General features: G+C 26.0%; 2 protein-coding genes across 7 annotated transcripts in view; both read right to left on the bottom strand.

Moving 5' to 3' along the window:
* Positions 1–1906: 1906 nt before the first annotated feature.
* Positions 1907–4388, bottom strand: Dak1 (cytidine/uridine monophosphate kinase Dak1). Of its 3 annotated transcripts, none has more exons than XM_074251792.1 (3): positions 4241–4388; positions 3123–3460; positions 1907–2667 (listed from the first exon to the last, which is right to left on the bottom strand). In XM_074251792.1, exons 1-3 carry the CDS (start codon positions 4257–4259, stop codon positions 2380–2382), a joined length of 645 nt encoding a protein of 214 aa, XP_074107893.1. In that variant the 5' UTR covers positions 4260–4388; the 3' UTR covers positions 1907–2379. The 3 variants fall into 3 exon arrangements, with proteins under 3 accessions (XP_074107893.1, XP_074107894.1, XP_074107892.1); XM_074251793.1 differs by lacking the exon at positions 4241–4388 and adding an exon at positions 3599–3752; XM_074251791.1 differs by lacking the exon at positions 4241–4388 and having other exon boundaries at positions 3123–3482.
* A 1554-nt stretch (positions 4389–5942) lies between these two features.
* Pnt (ETS transcription factor pointed) overlaps positions 5943–26358 on the bottom strand; it is a 58427-nt gene continuing 38011 nt past the window's right edge. For all 4 annotated transcript variants that reach the window (XM_074251745.1, XM_074251746.1, XM_074251744.1 and 1 more), the window contains 8 exons: positions 23975–24091; positions 20376–20579; positions 18483–18743; positions 7839–8057; positions 7003–7293; positions 6646–6924; positions 6257–6554; positions 5943–6167 (listed from right to left, as the gene is read on the bottom strand). In XM_074251745.1, the coding sequence (XP_074107846.1) occupies positions 6104–6167; positions 6257–6554; positions 6646–6924; positions 7003–7293; positions 7839–8057; positions 18483–18743; positions 20376–20579; positions 23975–24091 (1733 nt within the window). In that variant the 3' untranslated portion in view covers positions 5943–6103. The remainder of the gene's footprint in view (positions 6168–6256; positions 6555–6645; positions 6925–7002; positions 7294–7838; positions 8058–18482; positions 18744–20375; positions 20580–23974; positions 24092–26358) is intronic.

Genomic DNA, 26358 nt, shown 5'->3' on the forward strand with positions numbered 1-26358 from the left:
AATCTTTTTTATGGTATTAATGTTATTGCAATTTAATTTTTATAATTAGCGCTTTAATTTTAATGAAATTAGTCATTAAAATTGAGGCGCATTAATCTAACCTCATGAAATATTGTGGTACAAAATCAAATCATTAATTATTATTATTATTTATGTTTATTTTTAATTTTATTGTCAATATAAAATCTAAAATTGATAATAATAATAATTTAAAAAAAAAATTAACAATAATAATAATAATAATAATAATAATAATAATAATAATAATAATAATAATAATAATAATAATAGAAAGCGATACATTCTCTCCCCAGAGTAATAAACACAAAAGTGGGTAATACCTATTCTTTCTTGGTTTGGTAACCTACATATAAACTCCCCTATTGCAGACATCTGCAAACCTTAATTAGATATAAAAATTTATTGCGAGAAACCACTGCATCTTTATTAAGTAATTTAAAAAGCTCTTACTCATAATTAATATTTCTAAAATAAAAAATATTTTTATTATCCTCTAGGTCTCGTGGAGTCAACACAGACCTAATTGACTAGATAACAAAAATTGTTCCCTCGTATAAAAAACTAGTATCTCATTTGAGGAAGATAAATAACTAATACGTTATTTAATTTAACATAATTTAAATGACATGTTTTATTACTATCTCCCGAGATTAGATAAAGATTATTAGAACGTAAGGGTATGATCTTTGGGCACTTACAAGCGGCCGGATTAAAAGAAATTTATCTTAAAGCTTCTTCTTCTTCTTTTTCATTTGCAAGCGCTTTTCACTGCACTAGGCGCCTGTTATTCAATTTTAAGTTTTGAGATTACTTTTTTTTTATGTGTATTTTCATTCACTGAAGAAAAATACTCCCCTCTTGAGTGGGTAATTATCTTCTTCTATTTATAAACACTTGAAATCAATTCTTCTGAAGAAATAAAATATTATTATTAATTTTATATTATAAAAATAATTTAAAGTTCTATAATTTAATTTTTTTAGTTACAAAAATTAATATTTTAATTAATTAATAATTTTTTTTTATAATTATATGTGTTATAAATTGTTTAATTTTATTTTTTTTTAATTGAATTATTAATTTTAATTTTCTAAAAACTGAAATTTAATGTTGTAGTCTAAAAAAATTAATTATTAAAAATTAATAATGATTAAATCCTATTGAAGGGGTGGAAAAACATTTTAAATATCTCAAAAATATGAAGAACTAAAAAAAAAATTTTTAAATAAAAAATATAAATTTTAAAATTACCTAGAGAAATTCTTTTCCATAATTTTTTACGTATTTGCAATAGAACTTGAGATATTTGCAGTAAACAATTACAATTTTTAACTCAGCCGAATAAGATATTAAAAAATTTATAAAAAATAAAATTTTCAAAATTTTTCTTTTTTTTTAATCGTACCTAAAAAATGTAAAAGGTAATTTTAAAGATATGAAATTTTTAAAAAATTTTTTAAATTATTGTAAATTTCAATGATACCTACATAATTCTGAGTACTCACTATTTCATCCGTAGATACAGAAGAAATAGTGCTTATTGACTCATAAAAAAATATTAAATATTAAATAAAATATAATATTATATAAATAAATCATTCTTGACATAACTCAGACATATCACTGATCATATTTCCGGGTGTCTTATTTCTTCTCATCTTCCAAGCCTAAAACAATAGCATAGAATCAATAAATAACTTAAATAATAAATAATAACACATATCGCATAACACTAAATAAAAAAGCTTACGTGATAGCATTCACTCAAGTAAAATTCTCAGAACAGTTTTCAAAAATAATGTATAATTTATTAATCTATATTATTTAGAGAATAAGCAAAATTTTGTGGCTAATAATCATGATTAATTTAATGAAACACCAGTAAAATTTTATTTGTGTTTATATATGAGTAATCGTGTTACACATAGGTATTTTAAAAGTCAATATTAAAACTTTCAATTAACTTGGGTCGGATCACGCAAAGTTGTGATAAAAAAATTTAATTTGATTTGAGATAAAAAATAATTGAATTTTTTATTTAAAATTTCATTTTTTGACTCAAGTTAATTTTTTTGACAGTTTTTAAATTATTATTATTAGTATTTTTATTAATATAAAAGTATATTCTCTTTTATTTTATTAAAAGGAATTTCAATTTGGTTAAGGAATGTGATCCTGATACTTAAATGCTTGTATAAATTATTCCGACGAAAAGAAAATTAAAAAAAAAAAAGCTGACTGAATCAAAATTCTAAAAAATGCTTATATTAAATAATAAAAAAGTTAAATTCAAGTACTTTAAATATAATGCCTAGAAACTTTTTGTTTTTTTTTTTTTTTTTTTTTAGAATTAAAAATTTAATCCGTAGCCCAGCCGATTTCCTTGAACTTTTCGTAAACTTCTTCCATGACAACCTTAGGAGGCTTCATAGAGTTGAACTTGTAGAGCAATCCGCGTTCTTCATAGTATTTTATTATCGGCATGGTGTCTGTGATGAAGGTTTGATGTCGCTTCACCAGGGATTCAGCATTGTCGTCACTCCTTCCACTTCCTTTTAATCCTCTGTTTATGCAACGCTGTGTACAGACTTCTTGGCTGCATTCGAGATACAATACTGCCTTTACAATCGCCTTATCAGTCATGTTCTGTAATGTATATATGTTCAGGATAAGAATTATTTAAATCTATTATGACAAGCACTGATAAGTTGGTAATAAAATTAGTTGGAAAAGATTTATATCTTTGATAAGTTATTTCTATGAACGTACATAGTATTTTTAAAAGTTATACACAGGATTAATAATTTTAATAGATGTTTTTTAATTTCTAAAGATGTTAGCAGACATCTGACAATTTTTATATTTTTTTTAGCTGATAATTTTATGATAAAAAAAATTTTTTTTAATTCTACTGTAATAAAAGTCTAATAAAGTCTACTGTAATAAAATTATTATACTAAACTTTTTTTTTTTTTCATTAATAAGAACTAAAAAATATTTTTAAAAAATTGCACTTAGAATTTTTTAATTTTTTACAAATGAAATTTTTTTTTTATCATATTTTTATTAAATTTTTTAATATGAACTAAAAAATAACAAACCCTAGTCCAGCCTTCGAGGTTATCCTGATTGCGAGGAAAGCCATCAATAAGAAACCGCTTGTGTGGACTGGGAGAGTTCTGCATTTCACGATCCAGCAAGCTGCAGGTTATTTCAACCGGCACGATGGTTCCAGCGACAATATGACCCTTGATAAGTTCTCCAAACTCCGAGCCGGGCTTGTTCTGCTCTTCCCTGAGAAGATCCCCAGCTGATAAATGGACATAGTTTGTCTTTTTGACAATGTCCTTGCAAGTGGTACCTTTGCCTGCTCCGGGACCACCGAGCACAAAAATCACCTCCGGTTTCTGGATAGCGCTCATCGCAATGCGTCTCAGGCCTAGAATTTTATTGATAATCATTAATCATGTAATTTTTTTTAATTTTTTAATTGTTATCACTCTTAACTATCAACTACAATTGGTTTATTTTTTTTATTTTTAATTAAAACTCTCAAGCCTTCTCTTAATCAACTCACTAATTTTTTTATCACTCCTCAGGTATCAATTTATTTACGTTATAGCTTTCTGGGCTGATTGCTGGTGACTGATGATTAACCAACGGTCAGCAGGTCTCAATCTGACGACTGATGGATGATGGGAGTCAACTATCTGCTATAATACCATTGCCAAGTTGATACTGAACCGGTACAATAGACATTTAGACAATATGGCGAGATTTACTTACTTGGATTTTTTTTAAATTAATTCTACGCGGTAATTTTCAAAGACAACAATAATTATTATCAATTTATAAATTAATTCACTTAAAAATTTTTATTTTAAAAATTTTAGCTACAAAATTTATTTAAAATGGACGTTTTAATTTTTTGTAGAAAAATTTTTTTAATTATAATTATTTTGAGGTTTAAATTTGAGGTTAGGTTTCAATCATTTATTATTACAATTTTTTTATTCATTGCAATTGTTAAAATTTATTTTTTTTTTAATTGTTAATTTTTTTTTATTGTTAATAAAATTGACAGCTGACATTTTTTTAAAATGGCTGATTGTTAATAATAAATAAAAAGGGGTTAAAAAAAAAAATTGTAATAATTAATGTAATAAAGTTTGTTAAGTAATTAATTATATTGTTAGAAATAATAATGTGAAATAATTACACGTGGTTTGCCAGCCCATGGTGTAGGTGTTTTTTGTTTATAATAATGATAATAACAATTGACGGGAGTTCCTTTTTTAGATTGGTAAGAAAGTGTCAAATTAAGAGTGAAAAAGTGTGTTTCTTTTTTTTATTTTTATTTATTGGAAGTTTTAAAATTTATTGTATTTTTTTTTTTTTTTATTTATTAGAATTTATTACTCAGTCGTTTTTAATTGATTTATTTTTTTTTAAGACTTGAAGGAATTACCAGTTGTTGGTAAAATTAAAAAATAAAAAGTGCGGGAAAATTTGAATCATAAAATTAAAAAATTAAAAAATTGCGGGAAAATTTGAAAATTGAAAAGTGTGGGAAAATTTGAATGACAAAATTAAAATATTAAATTTAAAAGTGCATTTTAAAGAAAATTAATTTTTTTTTAATTTTATAAAATGAAAAAATAAAAATTCTTGGAAGAAAAAAAATATAAATAACCGTAATTGTGTATAATGAATTTTATTGTAGTAAAATTAGAGTAATAACAATCACATATCGTGTAATTTATCAACGAGATATAACACACATGTTATAAAAATAATAATAATCATTATAATATCAAATATATATATATATATATATATATATATATATATATATATATATATATATATATATATATATATATATATATATATAAATAAAATTATATATATATATAAATAATTTAAACGCATTGTATACATATTAATTAACTCATTAGTTATTGTCAATGAAAAATCAATTGAAAAATTCATCACAATGCTAAATATTGTGTTACTTAAAAATTATGTAACATTTAAAAGTATACATATATTCATATGTATATAGATATATATAAATTGTCGAGCGGCATTAATTTTATTTTACCTATCTTAAATTTTATAATTGCTATTATTAACTTCTCCATTTAATTAACTTTTTTTTTTTTTTTTTTTTTTTTTTTTTTTTTTTAAACATATATATTTATTATTTATATCTACTAAATATAATCTCTAAAAAAATTTCCAGTATAAATGAAATTAAATCACTTTTTATATCAAATTTATATAATTACTATTAGTAACTTATAAATAATTATAATTATTTATTACAAAAAATATTTTCAAATTTATAATTAATTGAAAGTAATAATAATAGTAATAATAATAATAATGATATTTTTAGTATTTTTTTCACTTTCTTTTCAATTGTAACTTGAAGTTCAATTTTTTTTTACAAATCTTTAATCGTAATTTTTTCTTTGATAATTTTAAACATAACATTATAATAATTCATGTTATATTTATAAAATAAACATATTTAATTGCTGAGAGAAAATAATTTTCTCTTTAATTATTTTTATTTTTTTTTTTTCTTCACTTCACATACTCTTATTTTTTTATTTTACTTTTTTAGGCACCAATGGTATTTATAACGGACCCTGTTTCTTTGGTACGAATGACCGATTTTTAGTACTTATAAATATTTCTAAATACTCAAAATATTTATCATTTGTTATCAACAAATTCAATTAAAATAAAATTGAAATTTATAAATTTAAAACTGTGTCCTTTGTCACTTTATGTTAAATAAGAAAATTATATTTATGATTCAAAACATAACAGATTTGTAAAATAGTTTTATTTTAATGACTTTAGAATATTTGCCAGTCATCGATGCTCAAATCGATTGATGGCGGTACGTATTTACTGTTTTTTTTTTTTTTTTTTTTTTTATTTATTTACTTTTTTACTTAATAAATATAATGATATATTTAATTGTTACGTTCGCTTATCACGATAGCACGAAAAAACTTTCATTTGTATTTTATACTTGAATTTTCTTTTATTTGGACGAAAATCTTCTTCAGTCTTCTTCCTTTTTTTCTGGTTTTAAATCCACCATTGCGTGTAATTCTTCTGGACTATATCTGTAAAATAAAAAAATGTATTTTTTATTTTACATTTAATTTTTTATTTAAATTTTGGTTCTACTCAAAAACATTAAAATAAAACTCACCCTAAAAGACTTTGTAAATCACATACAAAACGATAAACATATCGCTTCCCAGCAGTTTTATGAATAATATTTTTATCATAATAGTACCGAAGACCACGACTAAGTTTTTCGTAGTTCATCTTGGGTTTGTTCTTACGAATACCCCAGCGACGAGCCACTTCGTCTGGGTCCGTAAGTTTGAACTCCCAGCCATCTCCAGTCCATGATATGAAACCTTGGCACGATTTATCAGTTAGTAACTCTAATAAAAATTGCCACAGTTGAATTGGACCTGATCCGGTGAAGCAAGGTCCTCCACCTACCAAACAAAATAAATAAAATTAAAAATCTCCTAAGTAAAAAAAAAATTTGCTTCTAATTAATTGAAGCAACCATTTAAAAATAATTACCAGTGTATCCGGCTAACATTGCACTTTGTAACAATGGCTTCTGGTCAGAATTACTTCCAATATTAGCTGGATGATGAGGGTTTGAAGAATCACGGGGACCAATTCCTGATAGAAATGCTGGGTGATGAGAAAGATGCTCTCCAAGAGGACCAACTGACCATTGGTCATTTCCAACAGTACTTCCACTGCTGGAATTTGCGTTCCCGCTTCCTGGTACGGTTTGGAAAGGCGTTGTGTCATATTGGCCGTAATTTTCGTTGTATCCTTCATGATACCGTCCTAAAAATAATTTTATTTATTTAATTATTTATTGGTCTAATTAAAAAAAAAAAAAATTATTTAATAAATTAATATTACCTCTCGCATAATTTTTAAACGGAGGTGGTTGGTATTTAGGCTCTAGCTGAATCCCACCAGCACCATAGAATTCCGAGGGGTTGTCAAGATTGTAAGTGTGAGGATTTCCATGCTCCGTGGGTAAATTGTGGTACTCTGAAGGATCATCGTACCCGGAGTAGTGGGCAGGTGTCATGTAACTATCTGTTGGTGCGGTGTTGCTTACCCGCAGGTCATTCTCATTGTTACCGAGTTCGCTAGCACCACCGCCGCTTTGCAGGTGTTCAGGTATATGGTGATTCCCATAATTGGCTGCAAGAATAATTAACTTAATTAAAAATTTATTGATTACTGAAGCTACTTTTCATTGTAATTTTTTTTTTTTTTTTATGATACTAAAATTAGATGACATTTGATAAATTATTACAAAAAATTCCACTTTTAAATGTGTCAAAAATATGACACTAAATTTGATATTAAAAATTTTTTTATAATTTTTTTTTAGAACAAAAAAATATTTTTTAAAAATTACACTTACACTTTTTCAATTTTTTTTTTTTTTTTATTTTTTTCTTAATAAAAAAAAAAATCTAAAAATTTTTAAATGTCGGCTAACTTAATTTTCATAAATTATTAAAATAAGAAATTTAATTAAAAAATTCTACATGTAAAAATTAAAAAAAAATTATTATTGGAAATTTTTTAAATAATTTTTTTTATAGTAATTTAATTTATTATGAAAATTTATTTATTAAAAAAATCAAAAGTTTGTGAAGATTAAATTAAAAAAAAAAAAAATTAAATGTGATTTCATCTTTAAAACCTCACCAATAAAATAAAACAGGTAGTAAAATTACCTTCAGATTTAAGTTGGTTTAAATTCCTTAAATGAATATACGCGTTGCTCGCATTGTTATTGTTGTTATTATTGTTATTATTGTTGTTATTGTGATTGCCACTGGGAGTCGCCGGATGAGAATTTGAAGTTTGAGTGTTGTGGTTGTGAGGCGGCGATGAGTTTTCATCTCTTTGATTTTCTTCTTGACATACTGGACTACGTAAATGACTGTAACCACCTATAAAATAAAATAAAAAACACCCAATAAATAAATAAATAAATAATATATTAATTAAATATCATAAGAGAATATTGTAAGTGCGCGCATTAGTCACCACTCATCACATCATAATCACGTAAGTTAAGCTTCTTAGAGAAAGCAGAACAATACAATGCTTACAAAACAATGCAACAATCGGCTAATCTCATAAAGACCCCCAGAACCATTCAAGGTTGAAAACATCTTTTATTATTTTACAAGTAATATATTTATAATGTAAATGGGGACTACTGTTCCCCTTAACTATTAAAATAGATTAATATATATTAAATAATAATAGCGTAATAAAATAATTCAATAGGAAAAATTATGGTCCATAATTAAAATTTCATACTTGCTTAGAATTAGGAATAATTCAATTAAGATTAAGTTACTAACTTTACAAAAGTTTTTTCGGCGCTTAGTCTAAGTATTAAGCACACTATTCAACACTTATTTTTTTTTTTTATGTTAGTTTTCTCGACCATTGTTCGCCGCTAAACCAAGATTAAATTTTTGACAACCAGAAAAAGACCTTTTGTGGATTTATAGCCTCGGAGTTTCATTTTTTAACATCTGGTTTTTACGTTTTCGCTGGTTGACGAAAATTCAAGCACATTCCTTGGCTATTATCGTTTACAGTAGAAAATAATACAGTTGTAAACTTATGGCTGGCATAACTATTACATGTGTTACTTATCAAACCCTATCTGACCTTCGGAAGAATATTTCATTTTACGGAGTCGTAAATTCTTCGAGCCAAATGTTAATACATCTGGTTTGTTAGAAAATTGTCTGCTCTTCTTAGTCATAATTTAAGGACCTTCTTTTCTTCTCTTTTAGCTTGTTTTTTTATGATATATATTATTTTTACAGGCTTTGATTTTTTGGATAAAATTATGAAGAAATTTTTTAAGAATTTTACGGCGTAAGATGAGTGGAAAATAAACTCAAAATTTTTTGGCAAGTTAATTTTGATCAAAATTAGTGATGAAAAATTTTATGTGATAGTTGGCAGACATTTAGTCAATTTTAGATTTTTTTAAAAATAATTTAGTGACAGAAAATTATTTTTTTTTTTTTTTTTTAATTTGCCGCGCTTTTTTTTACAATTTTTGCATTGGTACTTTTTTTTAGTTTATTAAAATATTTTAAAAATTACCAAATGTTTTTTTTTACTGATTTTTTTAAAATAATTGAATTGTTATAAAAAAAATCTTTACTTAAAATTTAAATTTATAAACGTGGAATTTTTAAACTGAATTTTATTTATATTTAATGTGAATTTTTCTAAAATTTAAATAGTAATTTTGAATGAATTGTCGGCGACCCTTTTTCTGTATGACAAAAAAAAAAAAAAAAAAAAAAACAATCACGTAAAAAAACTAAAAGTAAGCAAGCTTAATTATAAATTGTAATCCAACCGGTAACAATACTTTTATCGTAATTATTATAATTTTTTCCTTCCCAAAAAATCCAGCAAAAAAATTTGATTACAAACAAAGTATTAGTATTCAAAAATGAGTATGTTGATTAAAATGATAAAAAATGGACATCTCATGAATAATGGATTGGCAAGACAAAAACCGTGACCGCAAGATTTGTTATTATTTTATATTAAATTAATGACCCGTGGGTTATAAATATTCCTCGAACAAAATAGTAATAGCCCATAAATTTTCATGGGTACAGCAGATAAGGGATCTGCCTTTTATTTATTAAAAATAAAAATACGGACGATATAGCACGTAAGTATCACATACATTAAAATTTTTCAGCATACAATGAAACTCTGATATAAATAAACAGGATCATTATCTTTTTAAATGCAAAGATGTCACCGCGGCAGTCCCAGACTCATTGTTTGCACAATTTAGACCGCGCAAGCTGCCGAGGGGCGTGATGAAAAACCGCGAGATAGCTCGCGGACGCTACGTGGGCGGCAACACATTCGCTGATTGGTTCGCACTAACTCCGCCTATTCTCCTTTTTTTTTTTTTTTTACTTCTTTTTCATCATTTATTTCCAGAGATAATGCATCGATTCAAGGTCAGCGCAAATTAATTCGTTGTTAAGACTAGATTCGCTGTTATTAACTTGATTCTATCAACGATTGCGTTACCACCAGTCCTGTGTGAGTTACTTCGCTTTATCTACTTTACTACTCACTACTCTACAGAACTCGACGTTAACTTGATACACTTTAGCGCATTACTTTACGTATTTTAATAATTAATATCTTTAAGCTTTTAATTCTACTTTTTGCTCTACTGTTTCAGGTGTTTCCGTAAATAATACTTTTCGAGGATAATTAATAATTAATTTTAAAAAAAATATTTAGTTTTAAAAATTTACTTCAAATTTAATGAAAAAATTCATTTATTTAATTGTAAATATAAAATTTAAAGAAAAAAATTTTTTTTTTCAAAAATAAAATCACTGAAAAAAAAATTCCCGACTAGAAATTAAATTTTCTTGGCTCAAGAAAATATTAAGGAAGATATAGAAAATTTCGTCAAAGTTTCTGGAGTTAAGAAAAATTTTTTCTTGTTCCAAAATAATTTTTATCTTTTATGCTAACATTAAAGTTAGCAGTCATTAGAGAATTTTTTAATTTTATTTAACACAAAAATGATTTTTAAAAAATTTGATTTTTAATTTTTTTAAATTTCTAAATGTCAACTTTTTTTTGCCATAATTTATTTGTTAAAAAAGTTTTTTAATTAGTAAATATCTGTTAAATTTATTTCCATTTTTCTTTCTTAAAATTTGGAGCAAGAAATTTATTTTTTCAATTTTAAAAATTAAATATTTACAAGCTTTGTATGAAGTTTATTTAGAAGCTTTAAAATTAAATTAAAAATGTCACTTTTTTTTTTATAGATATGTAAATTTTTAGTTTTTTATTGCAACAGTAACTGTAATTTGTAAATTATCCTTTTTTCCGTCTTTTTGATGAAAAAAAAATTTTTTTTCTTAAATTTTCAATCAAGAAACTTGTTATAATTAAGAATATAAAATTTTCAAAAGAAGACTGAATGATATTATGCTTTTGATCCTCAGATTTAAAATTTTTCAAGCTGCAAAATTGAGTTACAAAAAATTCTACAATTAAAATAAAAAATTCTCTTTAAAAAATTATTTTTTAATTAAGAACATTGATTCTGGATTATTTAATTTTTTTTTCATCTCAATTAGCAATTAATTTAAGTGAAGAAATGACTTAGGATGGATATTTTTATACACTGAAAAAAAAAAAAAAAAAAAAAAAAAAAAAAAAAATGAACTTGAATCAAGCGTAAAATTCTTGAATTGAGTAAAATGTACTTAAATTAAAGAAAGTTTCTTAGTTTAAGAATTTTTCAAAATTATTTACTTGATTCAAATTAAAAAATTTTTTTTTCTGTGCATAAATCACAAAAGAAGATATAAAATATGAAAGTTTTTATGGGAAAATAATGAATTTTGGTAATTATAAAAATGATGAAGGCTTGTAATTATCGTAGCTAGACGATAAAAAAAGATAAATGTACATATGTAAAGATAAATGGGATATTTTTTAAAAACCTTGAAAACAGTTGGTAGGTGCCCTTACACCTGCGTGGCTACCGTGGCTAAAACTCTTACCCTATTTCATGGACAGTGAGCGTGGGAGTCCCAGAAGTAATCGGGCCTCACGCCGGTTTTCAGCCCAATCATAATGATAATCATAACCATAATGGTTATGTATAATTCATAATTGGTATTTACCGCAAGGTAGATACAAGGTTTAATTTATTTTTGGGAGTAAAGGCAACAGGTTGGACGGTGGAAGGTTTAAAGCAGAAAGAAGGTGGCTAATGGAAATTTGTTTGAGTTCTAAGCTTAGGCCAGCACCGAATAAAACCGAGAATTCAACGAAATGTTGATTAAACGAATGTTGGGCCTTATATTAATATAATAAACTAGTAAAGTTTATGTATCAGCTGGAGAACAGGTGGAGTAGGCACGCGCCAAACCGAAACGGACGCGACACAGCTGCTCAAGACACAGACGGTCTTCTTACTGGTACTTGAGACTGTTCTGCTTCTGACATTAAAAATTTTAAAAAGAGGATTTTGTTTTTACTTTCGTTGTAAGCTCAACATGTAAATGGGCTTAATAAGAGTACTTGCCAGTTTTTATGGAAAAAAATAAATAAATAAATCGTTCGAGGAAAGCAAGCAATTGCTTTATGGCTTCACGGTTTTTTTTAAGTATTCAGATTCGAGTTAAGTAAATAAATTTATTTTATCTGCAGTAAATATAATATTTTGCTTTATTTGATGTTAAATTAATTTTGAGAAATTTTTTTTAATTGTTCTTTTTTATTTTCAGAATTTTAATGTTTAGTTTTTCATTTAAAAAACATTTGTATTTTTATTTATTTATTAAATTAAACTGCTGAATATTTATTTTTTTTTTTTTTAAATGAAATTTAGTAAAAAAAATCAATGATTAAAATTATAAATTAAAAAAATTTAATATTTATACTAAAAAAAAAAAAAAAAAAAAATTAATAAATTTTTTTCACAATAATTTAAAGAACAATTAATAAAAAAAATCATAATTATAAATTTATGAAAAAAAAAAAATAATTTTTTTAATTTTTTCTACTAATAAAATAAATTTATTAAATATAAAATTTGCCAACTTTAAAAATCATCTAAAAAATGCTAATTACTAAAAATTTCTTCTTCCAGATTTCAAGATAATTATACCTGGAGTATGAGTGGTAGCGTCTAAGCAAATAGGACCCATAACCCGAGTAATATGTTGATGATGGTGATGATTTTGATGGTGCGTAACAATCTCCGGTTCCTGATACGAAGGATAGTCCGCGTAAAAAGGCTCCTGGGCCGTGACAAGGGTGTCTAGCATTTGCAAAACCATTTCTGGGCCGGATGCTGTTTCGTTAACGGCAAAGGGATTAATTAACGTCTCGTTTGCCGGCGTCTGTCCCGATCGGGACCCCGACGATTCGAGGCTCACAACACCCGCCGTGACGTTGAACCAAATCCAAAATTATTTTTCTTCTTCTTAACATCAACTTTAAACATTCAACTGGTAACTTTATCGATAAAAAATTTTTTATTCCAAATTGAGATTCGAAATTTCAAAATTTCCCACTTTTTTCACCAAAATAACACATATCCAAATTGGAGCAACAAACACATGGAATCACTGGATTATTTTTAAAAAAATAATTATTTAATTATTTTATAAATTAATTATTAAAATAATTATTCTTATTAATTACTGGAAGTTTAAAAAATTATAAAAATATAAAACTTTCAATTCAACAATTAATTATTAAGTACGTCGTTAACTTTCAGTTTAAAATTTTCTAAAATATTAATTATTTAATATTTTAAAAATATAAATAATGAAGTACAATTTTTATTTAAAATTTAAATTGAAGTACGCAGTAAAAAAGCTTAAGAGTGTCTATTCGACGTGAGTGCGCGTGTCACTGCGATAGTGCTACGATCTGTTTCCGCTCTCAAGCCAGGGGCTTCCCTTCTTTCCTTCCCTTGTCCCCCACCCGTAATTTTCAGTGATGACGAATACCAAGGTGGTGGTGGTATTGAATTTTCGGTGATGGTAGATCCCAGTACATTTATAAATGTAATATAAATGTAAATTGTACAATATGAATACACACACTGATTCATAAAGTTGTGTGCTCGATTGTATTAATATAATAATGTTGCTTAAATTTTAGGATAGTGGGAGGCGAGGGATGGTGGACCCTGAAGGTGGAAAGGGACCACGATAAATAAATGGATGGGGGTGAACCGTGACAAACGATCTCTCAATGCTCTCCTAACCACCTGCTTCCTATATTTTGAATGCTCACTCTATTAAACTTGAATTGAGATGTACGGAGATATTTTTCTCCTATGGCTACAGTATGTATTAGCATTGTGTTTTCATACAACACACTAATTTTATTTTTATACGTGTATTGATATTATTTACGCATGTGTGACTGAAAGTCATGGGAGAGTTAATTTATGCTTAGTTTTATTTATTAGTCATTGTTGTTTATTTTGTGTCATTAATTTTTTTTTTTTTTTTTTTTTTTTTTTTTTTAGATTGCAAGATTTTTTTTATGTACTTTTAATTCAATTTTTGAGGTATTAAAAATTACAGAAGAAATTTTTTAATTTTGGCAGATCAATTATTTACTTTTTAATTATTTTAAAAATTAGAATTGTGAATTTTGTAAGAAGAAAGAGATTAATTTTTTTTTATAGGTTCAAACTATTTTTTTTTTCTTTTTATATTTCTTCATTGACATTTTAATATTTTAAATATTTATTAATTGTAAAGAAATTATTTTTTTAACATTAGATTTAATTTCTAAGGATGAATTATTTACTTTTTAATTGTTTAAAAAATTAGAATTGTGAATTTTGTAAGAAGAAAGAGATTAATTTTTTTTTACAGGTTCAAACTATTTTTTATATATATATATATATATATATATATATATATATATATATATATATATATATATATATATTTCTTCACTGATATTTTAAGACTTAGAAAAATTTATTAATTTTGAAGAAATTATTTTTTAACATTAGATGATTTAATAAATATTTATTTGGAGTTAAATATTTTTAAATTATTCACTTTTGGATAAAAATTGAGTCAAAAATTTATTAAAACATTTTTTATAATTCTTTTATTTGATTAAATAAAAAAAAATTAATAATTTTACTAATTAATTTATCTACCTACAGGTTATGGAGCCATGACACTACTATTAAATTTATTAAATTGTTAATTATTTAATAAGAATATTTCTAAAAATTTTGATACATAAAATAATTAATTGTTTTTCAGATTTTCTGAGCGAATAAAATTTTCTGGAATATTAATACCCCAAAATCTCAAAGTCAAGTTTGATTTGTAAAAATAAACATTACCTCGACTAAAGAATTATTTTTTATAATATATTCCAGCGACTAAATATTTGACTTAACAAAGAAAGTCGATACTTTACTAAAGCAAATAAAGTAAATAGTTGAATAATACAAAAAAAAAAGTATCCTTGAAACAAAATAATTATTTGGTAAAAAAATTTTCCATTAAATAAAAGGAGAAAAAAAATAAGAATCGTCCTCTTTAATTATGTCGGAGGTTTTAATAAGTAGCCAAAGATTAATACAAGGATTTCCGAACTCCCAAGATGACCATAAGTCAAAATTAGTGGAATAGATAATTATAGTAATCACTGGTCCGGATAAAAATGAATTATCTATCGCAATGATAAAAATAAATAATAATAAAAAAAAAAAAAAAAAAAAAAAAGGCTTCCTATTATATTTAGTTGTATTATATTTGGAATAGTTATAGGACAGAAGTGACGATAAGGAGGGGCGATACAAGAGTGTGGTAGAGGAGAGCAAGACCGGATGTCAGGGAGAAGTTCTCGACAGGGGAGTACTTGTACGGTGGCTCGCACGTGATACAGAGAGACCGGAAGCTACCTCCCTTCTCCTTCACCTTTCAGGCCTCGTGCCTCTTTCAGGCCCAGACCCGGTCTGCAGTAGACAGACGCCCCAGAGTTGGGACTTGGACACATACAATGAGCATGAGATAAAAAGGGACGATACTTATTCTTAAAATTATTATTTTTTAGGTCTTCTTATTCTTTTCTTCTCTTCCACCCCACGGCTACTTCATAATCCTCTTTCTCTTCGGACTCTATACTTCTTCATACCAGTCATGTATTTCTTCTTCTTTTTTATTTTTTATTATTTATTATGCTTTTTACTTTACTTAAATATCATATTTGGGCATTGCGATTATTTCGGGCATTATATTCACTTTTGTACCTGTTGGATTTTTCGTCATGAATTACACGGAAAAATACGGACATTCATCATATAGTCTTCTTTTTCTTCTTAAATAAATATGGGTTTATTATGTTTTGATACGTTCAGGGCAGTGAGATTAATACAGGTGAAATGAAAAATTTTTTAGTGATAAATAAAAGTAGTAGAAAAAATTATCAAGGTCTTAAAAAATTAAAAATATCAATAATAATAATAATAATAATAATAATAATAATAAATCATTGATATTTTAGCAAAATTTAAATCTTCAATATAAAAAAAAAAAATTTTTTTTTAATAATAAAAAATTGACCAAGTCTCTTTTTTTTTCTCAAGATTTCTGGATTGAAATTGATAAAAAATTTTTAAATTAAATAAAATTTACTTAAATTAAAATCAAGTTTTTAGTTCAAGATTTCTTCTTTTAAATAGAATTAATTTTTTTTGTTAGTGTATTTATCTAATTTTCATGAAATTTTGATTAATTTTTAAGAATAAAATACTAATTCAATCTTAAAAATGTCAATAGTTAAGAACTGACATTGTTATTTTGTCAAGTAATGATATTTTTAAAGATATAAGCTCATCTTGGAGTTACACTCATCGAGACCTTTCATTTGAGTACCCACATCAATTTTTCATATATTTTATATATTTACATATATGAATATATGAAAAATATATCAAAAATGTATGTGGGTACTCAAATGAAAGCTTTCGATTAGTAGAATATCGGGATGAGCTTAAATCTTTAAAAACGTCAATATTTAAGAAAGTACAGTGCAATTTAACATAATTTATTATTTAATAAAGCAAAATTTGATTTTTTTTATAGTTTATAATTTTTGGCAGTCACATAGTGTCATTATTTATTAAAGATTTACTTGATAAAAAATTATTATGATCATTATTATTACTAAATAAAAAAAAAAATTTTTTTTTTTTTTTTTTTTTTTTTTCAAAGATTTTTCTTCTTTCGCGCAGGTTGTATTCATTCATTCATCCTCGGCATTCATTCAAGAGCGTCGATAGCCTGCCATTCTGAAAAACCTCTTTGCCTCTCAAATCCCTCTCTATATAATCGACAGACCCAGTATACACATGGCGTAAGGTAAAGCAATAAGCAAAGTACTGGTATAACTAAAACTAAATGGTATACTCTATACTAAACCAATATAATACTGGTAGGCTCTCTCCTATCCACGCGATAACTACAAAGCAACATCTAATTGCTAAACCCGACACGCAATAGCGCTCTTAACAAATATATCGTAAGACGTCTTGATGTTGTGCGCTACATCTACACTACCATAAGTATTAAATAAAATCTACTGACAATCACACACGCTTATACATGCATATAAAAATACATATTCTTCCCGAGCGGGAGGGGTTCTACCTTACGATTCAACTTTAGAGCTCGTATTACAACCGGAAGTTGGTCCCAGTCTTGTGGGACCACCCTTAGATATTTTTAGTTCGGAATAGAGACAGCTTAAACGTAGTAAGGAGTAATATATATTATATATATGAGAGGAGACGTTTAAGATACAGCTTTATAATGTCCTCAAGTGCTCCTCCCTTAAAAAATACAGTCCCTCACTCCTTCAAATTGAAATGCCCCCTCGCTAACGTAAATTTCTTTAACTCATTGTTGCTCACTTCTTGCTTGCTCAAAGTAGGAGGAGATATATATAGTATATACAATAATGTACTCTATATTCGAGGATGAATAAAACTTTTAGTTATTGAGCTACTGGGGACTTTCTCCAACAGCTTTTTTGAGGGAGGATGCTGGCAGATGCACCAAAAAAACTTGTTTAATAATTATTATACTTTTTTATATTTGCGCATGGAAAATAATCTATTTTTTTATTTTATTACTTGAATTTTTTACGTCAAAAAAAATCACATTTGAAAAAAAAATTTTTTTCTTGGTAAAAAATTAGTTTTTATAAAAATTAATTTAAACTTTAGTTTAATATTTTTTAATTATTAAAATTTGAGCAGACATTGGAAAAATGCAAAATTAAGTTATTAAAAAAAAATTTTTTTTTGAAGAATTTTATCTTTATTAAAAAATTTTGAAAATTGATTTTTTAAAGGAAAAATTAGTTTTTTTTTTTTTAGTAAAAATTTTCTTGTTAATTAAAATTTAAATGATTTATAAATTAATAATGAAAAATATTAATGTGTAATTTTTTTTGACGTTGAAAAAAATAACCCCGAGTTATAAATAAAAAATAAATTAAAATACTAAATTTAAATCCGATTAAAATTCACATATCATACGCCAAATAATTCTGGACGGTTAACAATTGCTTCAAACTCGATACCATAAACGACCCTATGGCGTCACAGTAGCCATTTATGGGCTCAGTCTCAGCCCAAGTAAAATATCTACGTGATCATACATTTAAGGTAGTAAAAATATTTATACCCTCTTGTCTGTACTCCAATTTTCGATGAAAACAAATATCGTTGCATTGGATTGTTACGAATATAAAAAAATAATTATTATATCAGTACTCACTGTCATTGTGGTAGGGCCTTGGAATCGGCGGGGCGTTTATTGGGGACTGGATCGACGGTGGACCACTCCGTGGGATTGATGAGGTCGAGGTAATTGAACTTGCTGGACTCTTGAGTTCCGGTGGGTTTGTTGTGGTCACTGCTGTTGTTACCGAATTGTTGGCTCCTTGGTAACCCAAAAAATCCCCCAGGTCAGGCACGCATACGCTTTCGTACAAATTTGCCGGCATGTTCTCCAACGAGGCTTTTTCTACTTCATCTTCTGCAAAAAAAAAAAATTTTTTTTTGGTAAAAAAAATTTTCATTATTTATTTCACTTAATTGCCCTAGTATCTTGTGAACTATTGACATTTTTAAAGATATAAACTCACCCCGACATTACACTTATCGAGACCTTTCATTTGAGTACCCACATCAATTTTTCATATATTTTATATATTTATATATATGAATATATGAAAAATATATCAAAAATTGATGTGGGTACTCAAATGAAAGCTCTTGATGAGTGTAACATCGGGATGATGTTATATTTTTAATAACGACAATATTTAAGAAAGTACAGTGTAATTTAACAAAATTCATTACGAAATAAAGCAAAATTTTATTTATTTTAGTTATTACGAATTTTGAAACTCAATAACTACTTAATTAATAATTTTTGTTGTAATCAGTAAACCAATAGTTATTGTTTTAATTACAGAGTCATAAAGTATTAAATTAATAATAGACGAAGGAAAGCGAAACGACAAAAAGTTTCTCTAACAATTCATGAAGGCTATCGCGGACGGTTTTTTCTGCAATTCATATATATCTATACTCATCTATCTAATTTTTATTTTCGCATTATTTCTTAATATCCGTTCCCTTTGAAGAAATCAACGGCAATTGCCATATACCAACACGCGATTTTTCACCTTTATTATTTTATTATTATCATTTCTTCATTTTTGTTTGTTTAACAAATTTTTATCTTCTATTTCATTGTCATTAATCATTATAAACTTTAAAATTAACAATTAAAATAATTTAAACAATTTTTTATCATTGATATAAATTTAATGTCTAATAATTTAAAAAATTTTTTTATAAAGAAAATTACCAAAAAAATTGTCAATAATTTTCTTTATAAAATTGTTAGTATTATTTTAAAATTTGTAATAATAATAATAATAATAATAATAAAAATTAAAGAAATGCGATATCTTTTTCCAATCCATACAATGCAAAGGAAGTTAAAGATTTCCTTATTCCCATAAATAATTTGCAAGCTAGAATCTTACATTATACATTAGGACTTAAATTAATGAAACGAAATAAAATATTTATTAAGACCGATAGATGAGAGCGGGGGGGGGAGGCGCTGGATATAAAAAAAAAAAAAGTAAAATAATATGGGCTGCTTCTTTCATTGCAATCTGTTGGATTGATCGTTTCCGGCTCACGGTATCCAGGTGCTATCTCTTGACCTGATCGAGATTTATTATATTGCGTCGTATATATTTCGACTTTTATTTGTCTAATATTTATACATTTTAATGATGTCATTAATTTGTTGCCGTAAAGCGTAATTATAATTATATGTCATGTTATACATAATGTATAATATCATTTAAAAATTCCCTTATGTAATTAAAGACAAACAAAGAATTTTTTTTATTTCTTACTTAAAATTATTCATAAAAATTAAATAATTATAAAATTTTTTAAATAATTTTTTTTTTAACGAAGAAAAAATAAAAAAAATAAACATATAGTCTTCTTTTAATAAAGAAGAAATAAAAAAACAATTTAAAAAAAAAAAAATAATAATGATAATAAATAAAAGTAAGAATGATAAATAGTAAAATTTAATGAAATGTATATTTATCTAGTGTATTAATAATAAATTAACCTTTTTGGAGTAGTTCCAAATGTTCCCAAAGAATATCACCCATGAATGCTGGAGCACGTGCAATAAATGATTCTTTGCCCATTGCACATATTTGTTTACCGGTCATATGTTGCCAAGGTTGCATTGCTACACCTTCTAGCGAAAATTCTCTAATTGCCCAATGGAGCCAATGAGATACTGCCGTTTCTGACCATTCTCTTGGATCTGAAATTTCAAATAAAAAATTGTTATTAATATTTAAAGAAGAAACTTTAAAAAAATTTTAATGAGTCAAAAAAAAAAAGTTTTTTTTTAATCAAAATATTAAAATAAGTAAAATTAAAATTAAGACAATTAAGACAATCAAAAATTATTTTTTTTTTAATTTTTGTTTTTTACCAAAAATTATTATTAAAAATTCAAGATTTTTTTTTTTTAACATTTTTTAAGTATAAAAATACAAAATTGAGGAAAAAAAAAAATTATTTTTAATAACTAGAATTGTTATAAATGATAAAAATAAAATGAAAACAAATAATTGTTCAAGGAAATGAAACATGGATGAAAAGTATGACCTGTATGACAAAATTATAATACCAGTAAGATTTACAGGTTGTTTATTCAACAATAAAACCAGAAAAAAAAAAATAACAATGAAACGAAATAATCTAAAATCAGTTAACGCGAAATTCAATTGAATAAAGTAACGCCGTTGAATCGCAATAGTTGCGTACATCATCATCATCATACATGAACGTACAACATGAAAAAGCATAAACAAAAGAATTATCACCGTCACTGGCTGGATGAATGAAAAACCGGCGTCGATTCGTAGAAATGGAACGCACCGATCTAACAAAGTAAGCATGCGACGTTTTAAATCAAAAAAATTAAATTTTAAATATTTTATTTTATTTAATATGTTGTACTATATTAATATAGGTGTGTAAAAACAAAAATGAGTGTAAAAAAGGAATACACCTAACGGCGACGATCAAAGGAACCCGACATGTTTGAGGATCGATTGGATGTTTGACCAAGTAATTTCTTTACAGTATATTGTTAACAGACACTTTTATGCTCTCTTCTCTCGCTTCACTGCCACAAGCTACAACTAACACATACTCACAAATATCATCAAAGTCCAGAGATAACGAGAATTATTATATTCAACGAGTATGCTTAAGGATATCTAGACAGGTGAGTCTAAAATAGTTTGGAGTTTACATTCAGGTCCTTTTCTTTTTGCAATCCGCTAAAATTTCATTCATTTTCTATTCTTATTCATATATTTACAATATATAAATTGAGCAGCCGGATATATTATCATAAATTAGAATTAGAAGACATAGTTCTATGAATTATTGAAGTTTTTGATTATTTGAATAAGTAACTGATCAAAAATAATTAAAATTAATTTTTAATAAATCAATTTTATCGTCAAAATAAAATTTTGAAATCTTATGATGATTTTATCAAAGAAATATTATTATAAATTAGAATAAAAAGACCTAGTTCGAAAAAAAAAATTCCCCTGCAGAATAAAAGTGTAACTAGTGAATGACTGGTGAGTAATTTTTGAGATTTGGTCGGACGAAATGTCGATGGAGAAAAAAGAATATTTTAAAAATAAAAAATAGTTCGAGATTTGGGGAAGAGTCCACCTGTTGGTGATGATAAAAAGCGACAGACTACAGACTAACGCAATATGCTTGGGAATCATGAATGCTGATGACTCTTATGGGGAGCCGATGCCACACATCCGGTATGCGCATTGAGAACCACGCGGGTGTGACGTTACTTCCGGTCTACATGCCCTCGGCAACTCGGACTCTCCTGTGCTACCATCAACAGATCACCTCGTCTGACCTCCGTGAACTACCGAGTATACCAGCGAGCGTTCCACTTGGTCTACCTCTTCTTTTTACAGCAGCAACAACAACAACAACCCATGCCACCGTTTCTTCTCTTTTTATCTTTTTCTCTTTGCTCAGTTTTTTACTCGCACTCGACAATCCACAAAACCTCGATACTATATGCTGGGACTTTTGTTCTACCCTTAAACACTTGGCTGCCTATTCGTCTGTACCAATTGTCATCTAGACGTGAGTGAATATTGACAATTCTCTATGAACGTTTTTTTTTTTTATTTTTATTGTCAGCTTGGGATGAAAGGGTGAAGGGATTTATGGATTTTTTGGATATTCGAGACTCAAGAGGAAACTCTAGAAGACTTTAGATGTTAGATCGAAATGATTGCTGCTTTCTTTGATAGAGTGTTCATTTTTTAGTTTAGTTTCTTCCTACACGTGCGCGTAATCTTGTTACGGAAAAAATAAAGATCTTAAATTTTTTAGAAAATTATATTTTGTCATATAAATTTTTTTTTTTTTGATCAAATTGATCAATTTTTTTTTTAATTGTTGATTTTTTTATGTATTTAAAAAAAAAAAAATTACTGAAATCATCAAAAAAAAAAAAAATAAATAAATAAAATATAAATTTCATCCAAAAACATGACAAACAATTTTTTTTCCAAATTTTTTCCAAATTTTAAAGGCAAAAAGGCTATCAAAATTTTTATTTTTTCCTCCACGACATTTTTCATCTATTAAAAAAATTTTAAATATTGTAAATTATTGAAGAAAATCAAAGGTAGATTAATAATTTTTTTATAAAAAAATTTAAAAACAAAATAAATTATAAAAAGTGATAATTATGGATCGAGAACACTTTTTTTAATATTACAAATTATTAATACAATATTGCAAATAATAAAAATTAAATTCTGGAGTTATAAATTAGCTTTAAAAAAATTTTTAATAAATATAATTTCTTCCCAAAAAAGATTTATTAAAAATTAAAAAAAAAAATTTCAATGAATTAATAAATTGTTTCTAAATAAATTTAGAAATTAACTCTTTTCCAGTTAATGAATCAAAAGTACAAAGTATGAATGAAGACTATATAAAATTGCCGTAAAAGGAAGAAACAATTTTCAACAGAACAAAAAATGAAAAAGTGCAATAGAGTTTGTTGCTGGCATTTGTAAATAACTTTAAAAAAAAAAAAAAAAAAAATCTCGATTGAACAAACGAAAGAAATAGTCAGAGTGATGCTAATCTATTTCTTTGTTTCCCCCTGACCTATTTTTCATGCTCATTGGTGCATTGTGGCAAACAGTCTAAAGGAAAGGTGGAAACTCAAATGTGTGTTAGCACACATGTATTATGCTGTACACACATATATTTAATACATAATATTAATTTTATTATTTTATCCATGGTAACATGGATAACAGTTGGCGAATGTCTCGTGGAGATTACAATTCTCGTTTGCGGGAACTGAGAAGGGGCTGGATGATCGTTCCGTAACGACCAGTCAAGTCCGATTCACTCTTTTATCATATAAAGGGACATGTTATTTCGCAAAGTTACCAACAAACTTGAACACGCACTCTTTCATCAGCCCATTACTCCTTCAACGGATGTATTTTGCCTTTACCTCCAATTTTTACAGCTTTTCATTTCTTTCAGCGCTTGTAAAGTTTGTTGTATTGTTACTTTCGTTAAATTTTTACCCAAATTCAATTTTATTATCAACAATCAACAATCGCTTACCTTTGGTTATATTTAGACGAAGTTGTTCTTTTCCCCACGATGCAAATGAGGCTTTTAGGGCCTCGGTCATTTTTTTGTTTGTACCAGGTGTCAGAGGTGGTACTTGCGCCGGAATATCTGCAAAAAAAAAATATAAATTACATCATCAACATGAAAAATAACAATTTTCAAATAATTGAATGATTTGGAAGCATTCCAGATTTTATAAATACATTTCATTCTCAATACTTTCGATTAAATTCAATATTTCGCTTCTAGTGGGTAAAAATAGTTTTATTGCTATTTTACGGCCCGAAATTAAATGGTAAAAAATGCGTGAGTTGACCCTATGACTAACATTATACTGTTGTACTTTTATATACGATTTTAAATTAGTATATTATTTTCTGGATTTACATTTTTGGATCGGAAGAATTTTAAATATGCATTTTAGATTTTTTCGACAAAAAATTCTTGAATTAAACAAATTTTGCTTAAATCAAGAACAATTTCCCCGACTAATAATTTTTTTTTCTCTTTAAAATTATTTTATTGGTTCAATAATTTTTTTCTTGAATTAAATTATTTTTTTTTTCTGGGTATTGATAAAAAATTATAAAACTGTTCGTCATGTTTTTTTTTGTGTTGGCTTTAAATTAATAATCATAATTTTTTTTTAAACAAATCTTTTCGTCTAAATATCTTCTGTAAATAAATCGAATTTTTTATAACAAAAAAAAATATTTAAATTCATACATACAAAACAAGTTATCAATTATTGTTATAAAAGTACAGTAAAAAATGGAATCAGATTAATTAAAAACAACTTTGAAAAATTAAACTTATTAGAAGTGTTCCCAATAAAACAATGAATGAATAGTGATAGTTAATAAAGCGATTATATAAACTCCAAGTTCTTTATGAACGAACCATGACTCGTATCTGCAGGTAAGTAGAATTAAAAATAAAAAAAAAACAGTTAAGATAACGTCAAAGCGATTGTTACTAATTGCGCTCAAGTTTATGCTCGAAGAAAATTATGTATCACTTGTTGTGTATTACAATCAGACTTTTGGTCAGTTTACGCGAACTTGTGGCAATACAAATTTTTTAGTTCAATTTACTAATAATAATTTAGAACTTTAGAATAAAATACACGAATAAAAGCTTTTGTATCATTTTTTAGAATTAAATTTAGTAAAAAAATTATTTGTTGACATTTATGACCATATTAAGTCTTATATGACCATATTAGGTCATATATGGCCATATAATAATTTTTTAAAGATTAATTAATTTAAAAAAATTTTTTTTATTCAATTACTTAAATTCTAAAATTTAAATCTCTAATAGCGAGAAAATTTAGCGATTATGCGCCACCTGTCGGAATTTTTTTAGAACTAAATTCAGTAAAAAAATTATTTATGATGATATATGACTATATTAAGTCATATATGGCCATAAAAACGATTTTTGATGGAATAATTAATTAAAAAAAAAAAAAAAAAATATTGAAGAATATGTAATTAGTAAAATATTTAAAATGTCAATTTAAATAAAAAATTGTTCTCGGTAATAGAAAGTATTCAGTTGAACAATACGTCCACCTGTGGCTTTAAAAAGGGATACGGTAAGTTTATCTATTATTAAGATCGAGGAAAAAAAGGAACAAAAAGAGAAAGAATTGGAAGAACAAGGAGAAAGAGACGTTGGACAGGCATCGGTGGTTCCTACTTCAAAACAATTGGAATATTTATCGACGACCCCTTTACATTTATTTTTTCAGTCCATGCATGTACTGTACACCTACTGTCTTTGTATTTTTTTTAACCCTCTTGATGATGATTGTTTTTAAATACACACGTGGTCCCGTATGTGTTATTTACGTCGCGCTCGGTTTCCTCACGCGCAAATGTGGAAAAATTATATATCTATCGTGGGAATAAAAAGTAATTGTTGTTAATTTATAACAAAAAAATTGCCGACTTATTTTTAATAACTGTTTTTTGGTTTTTTTCAAGTGTCTTTATCCAAACAATTGTATTTTGATAGTTAATTTTTTGAAGAAAGACGTTCTTAATTATTGAAAAATAATAATTAGGGTTATAATTTAATATTAGGTAAGCCTATATAAAATTATCTGCTATTTTATATTTAACTATGGATCATAAATTTGAAATTGGTGCCATATGTTCAATGTATGCTTAAGAAAAAAGCAAGACCCGAAAATAATATATTAATTCTACGTCTTTTTCTTTATTATCCTATTCTATTTGATCGTTTATAATACGGATATATGAATTTAAAAAAAAATATAAATTTAAAAATGTTAAAAAATTTTTTTTAAATATTGGAGAAATTTTAGGAACATTTTTTTTTTTAATTTAGTTAATAATAATAACGTT

Source organism: Cotesia typhae, unplaced genomic scaffold, assembly GCF_013202065.1.
Source record: "Cotesia typhae breed Kobodo isofemale line unplaced genomic scaffold, CoteBio_Ctyphae contig_83, whole genome shotgun sequence".
Lineage (NCBI taxonomy): Eukaryota > Metazoa > Arthropoda > Insecta > Hymenoptera > Braconidae > Cotesia > Cotesia typhae.

Bases quoted from the DNA above. Each gene is read 5' to 3' on its own strand.
- Dak1 (XM_074251791.1), bottom strand. From the start codon at position 3,482: ATGATTATCAATAAAATTCTAGGCCTGAGACGCATTGCGATGAGCGCT. The intron at 2,668-3,122 runs GTTTGTTATTTT...TATACATTACAG, and splicing joins ACCTCGAAGGCTGGACTAGG to AACATGACTGATAAGGCGAT.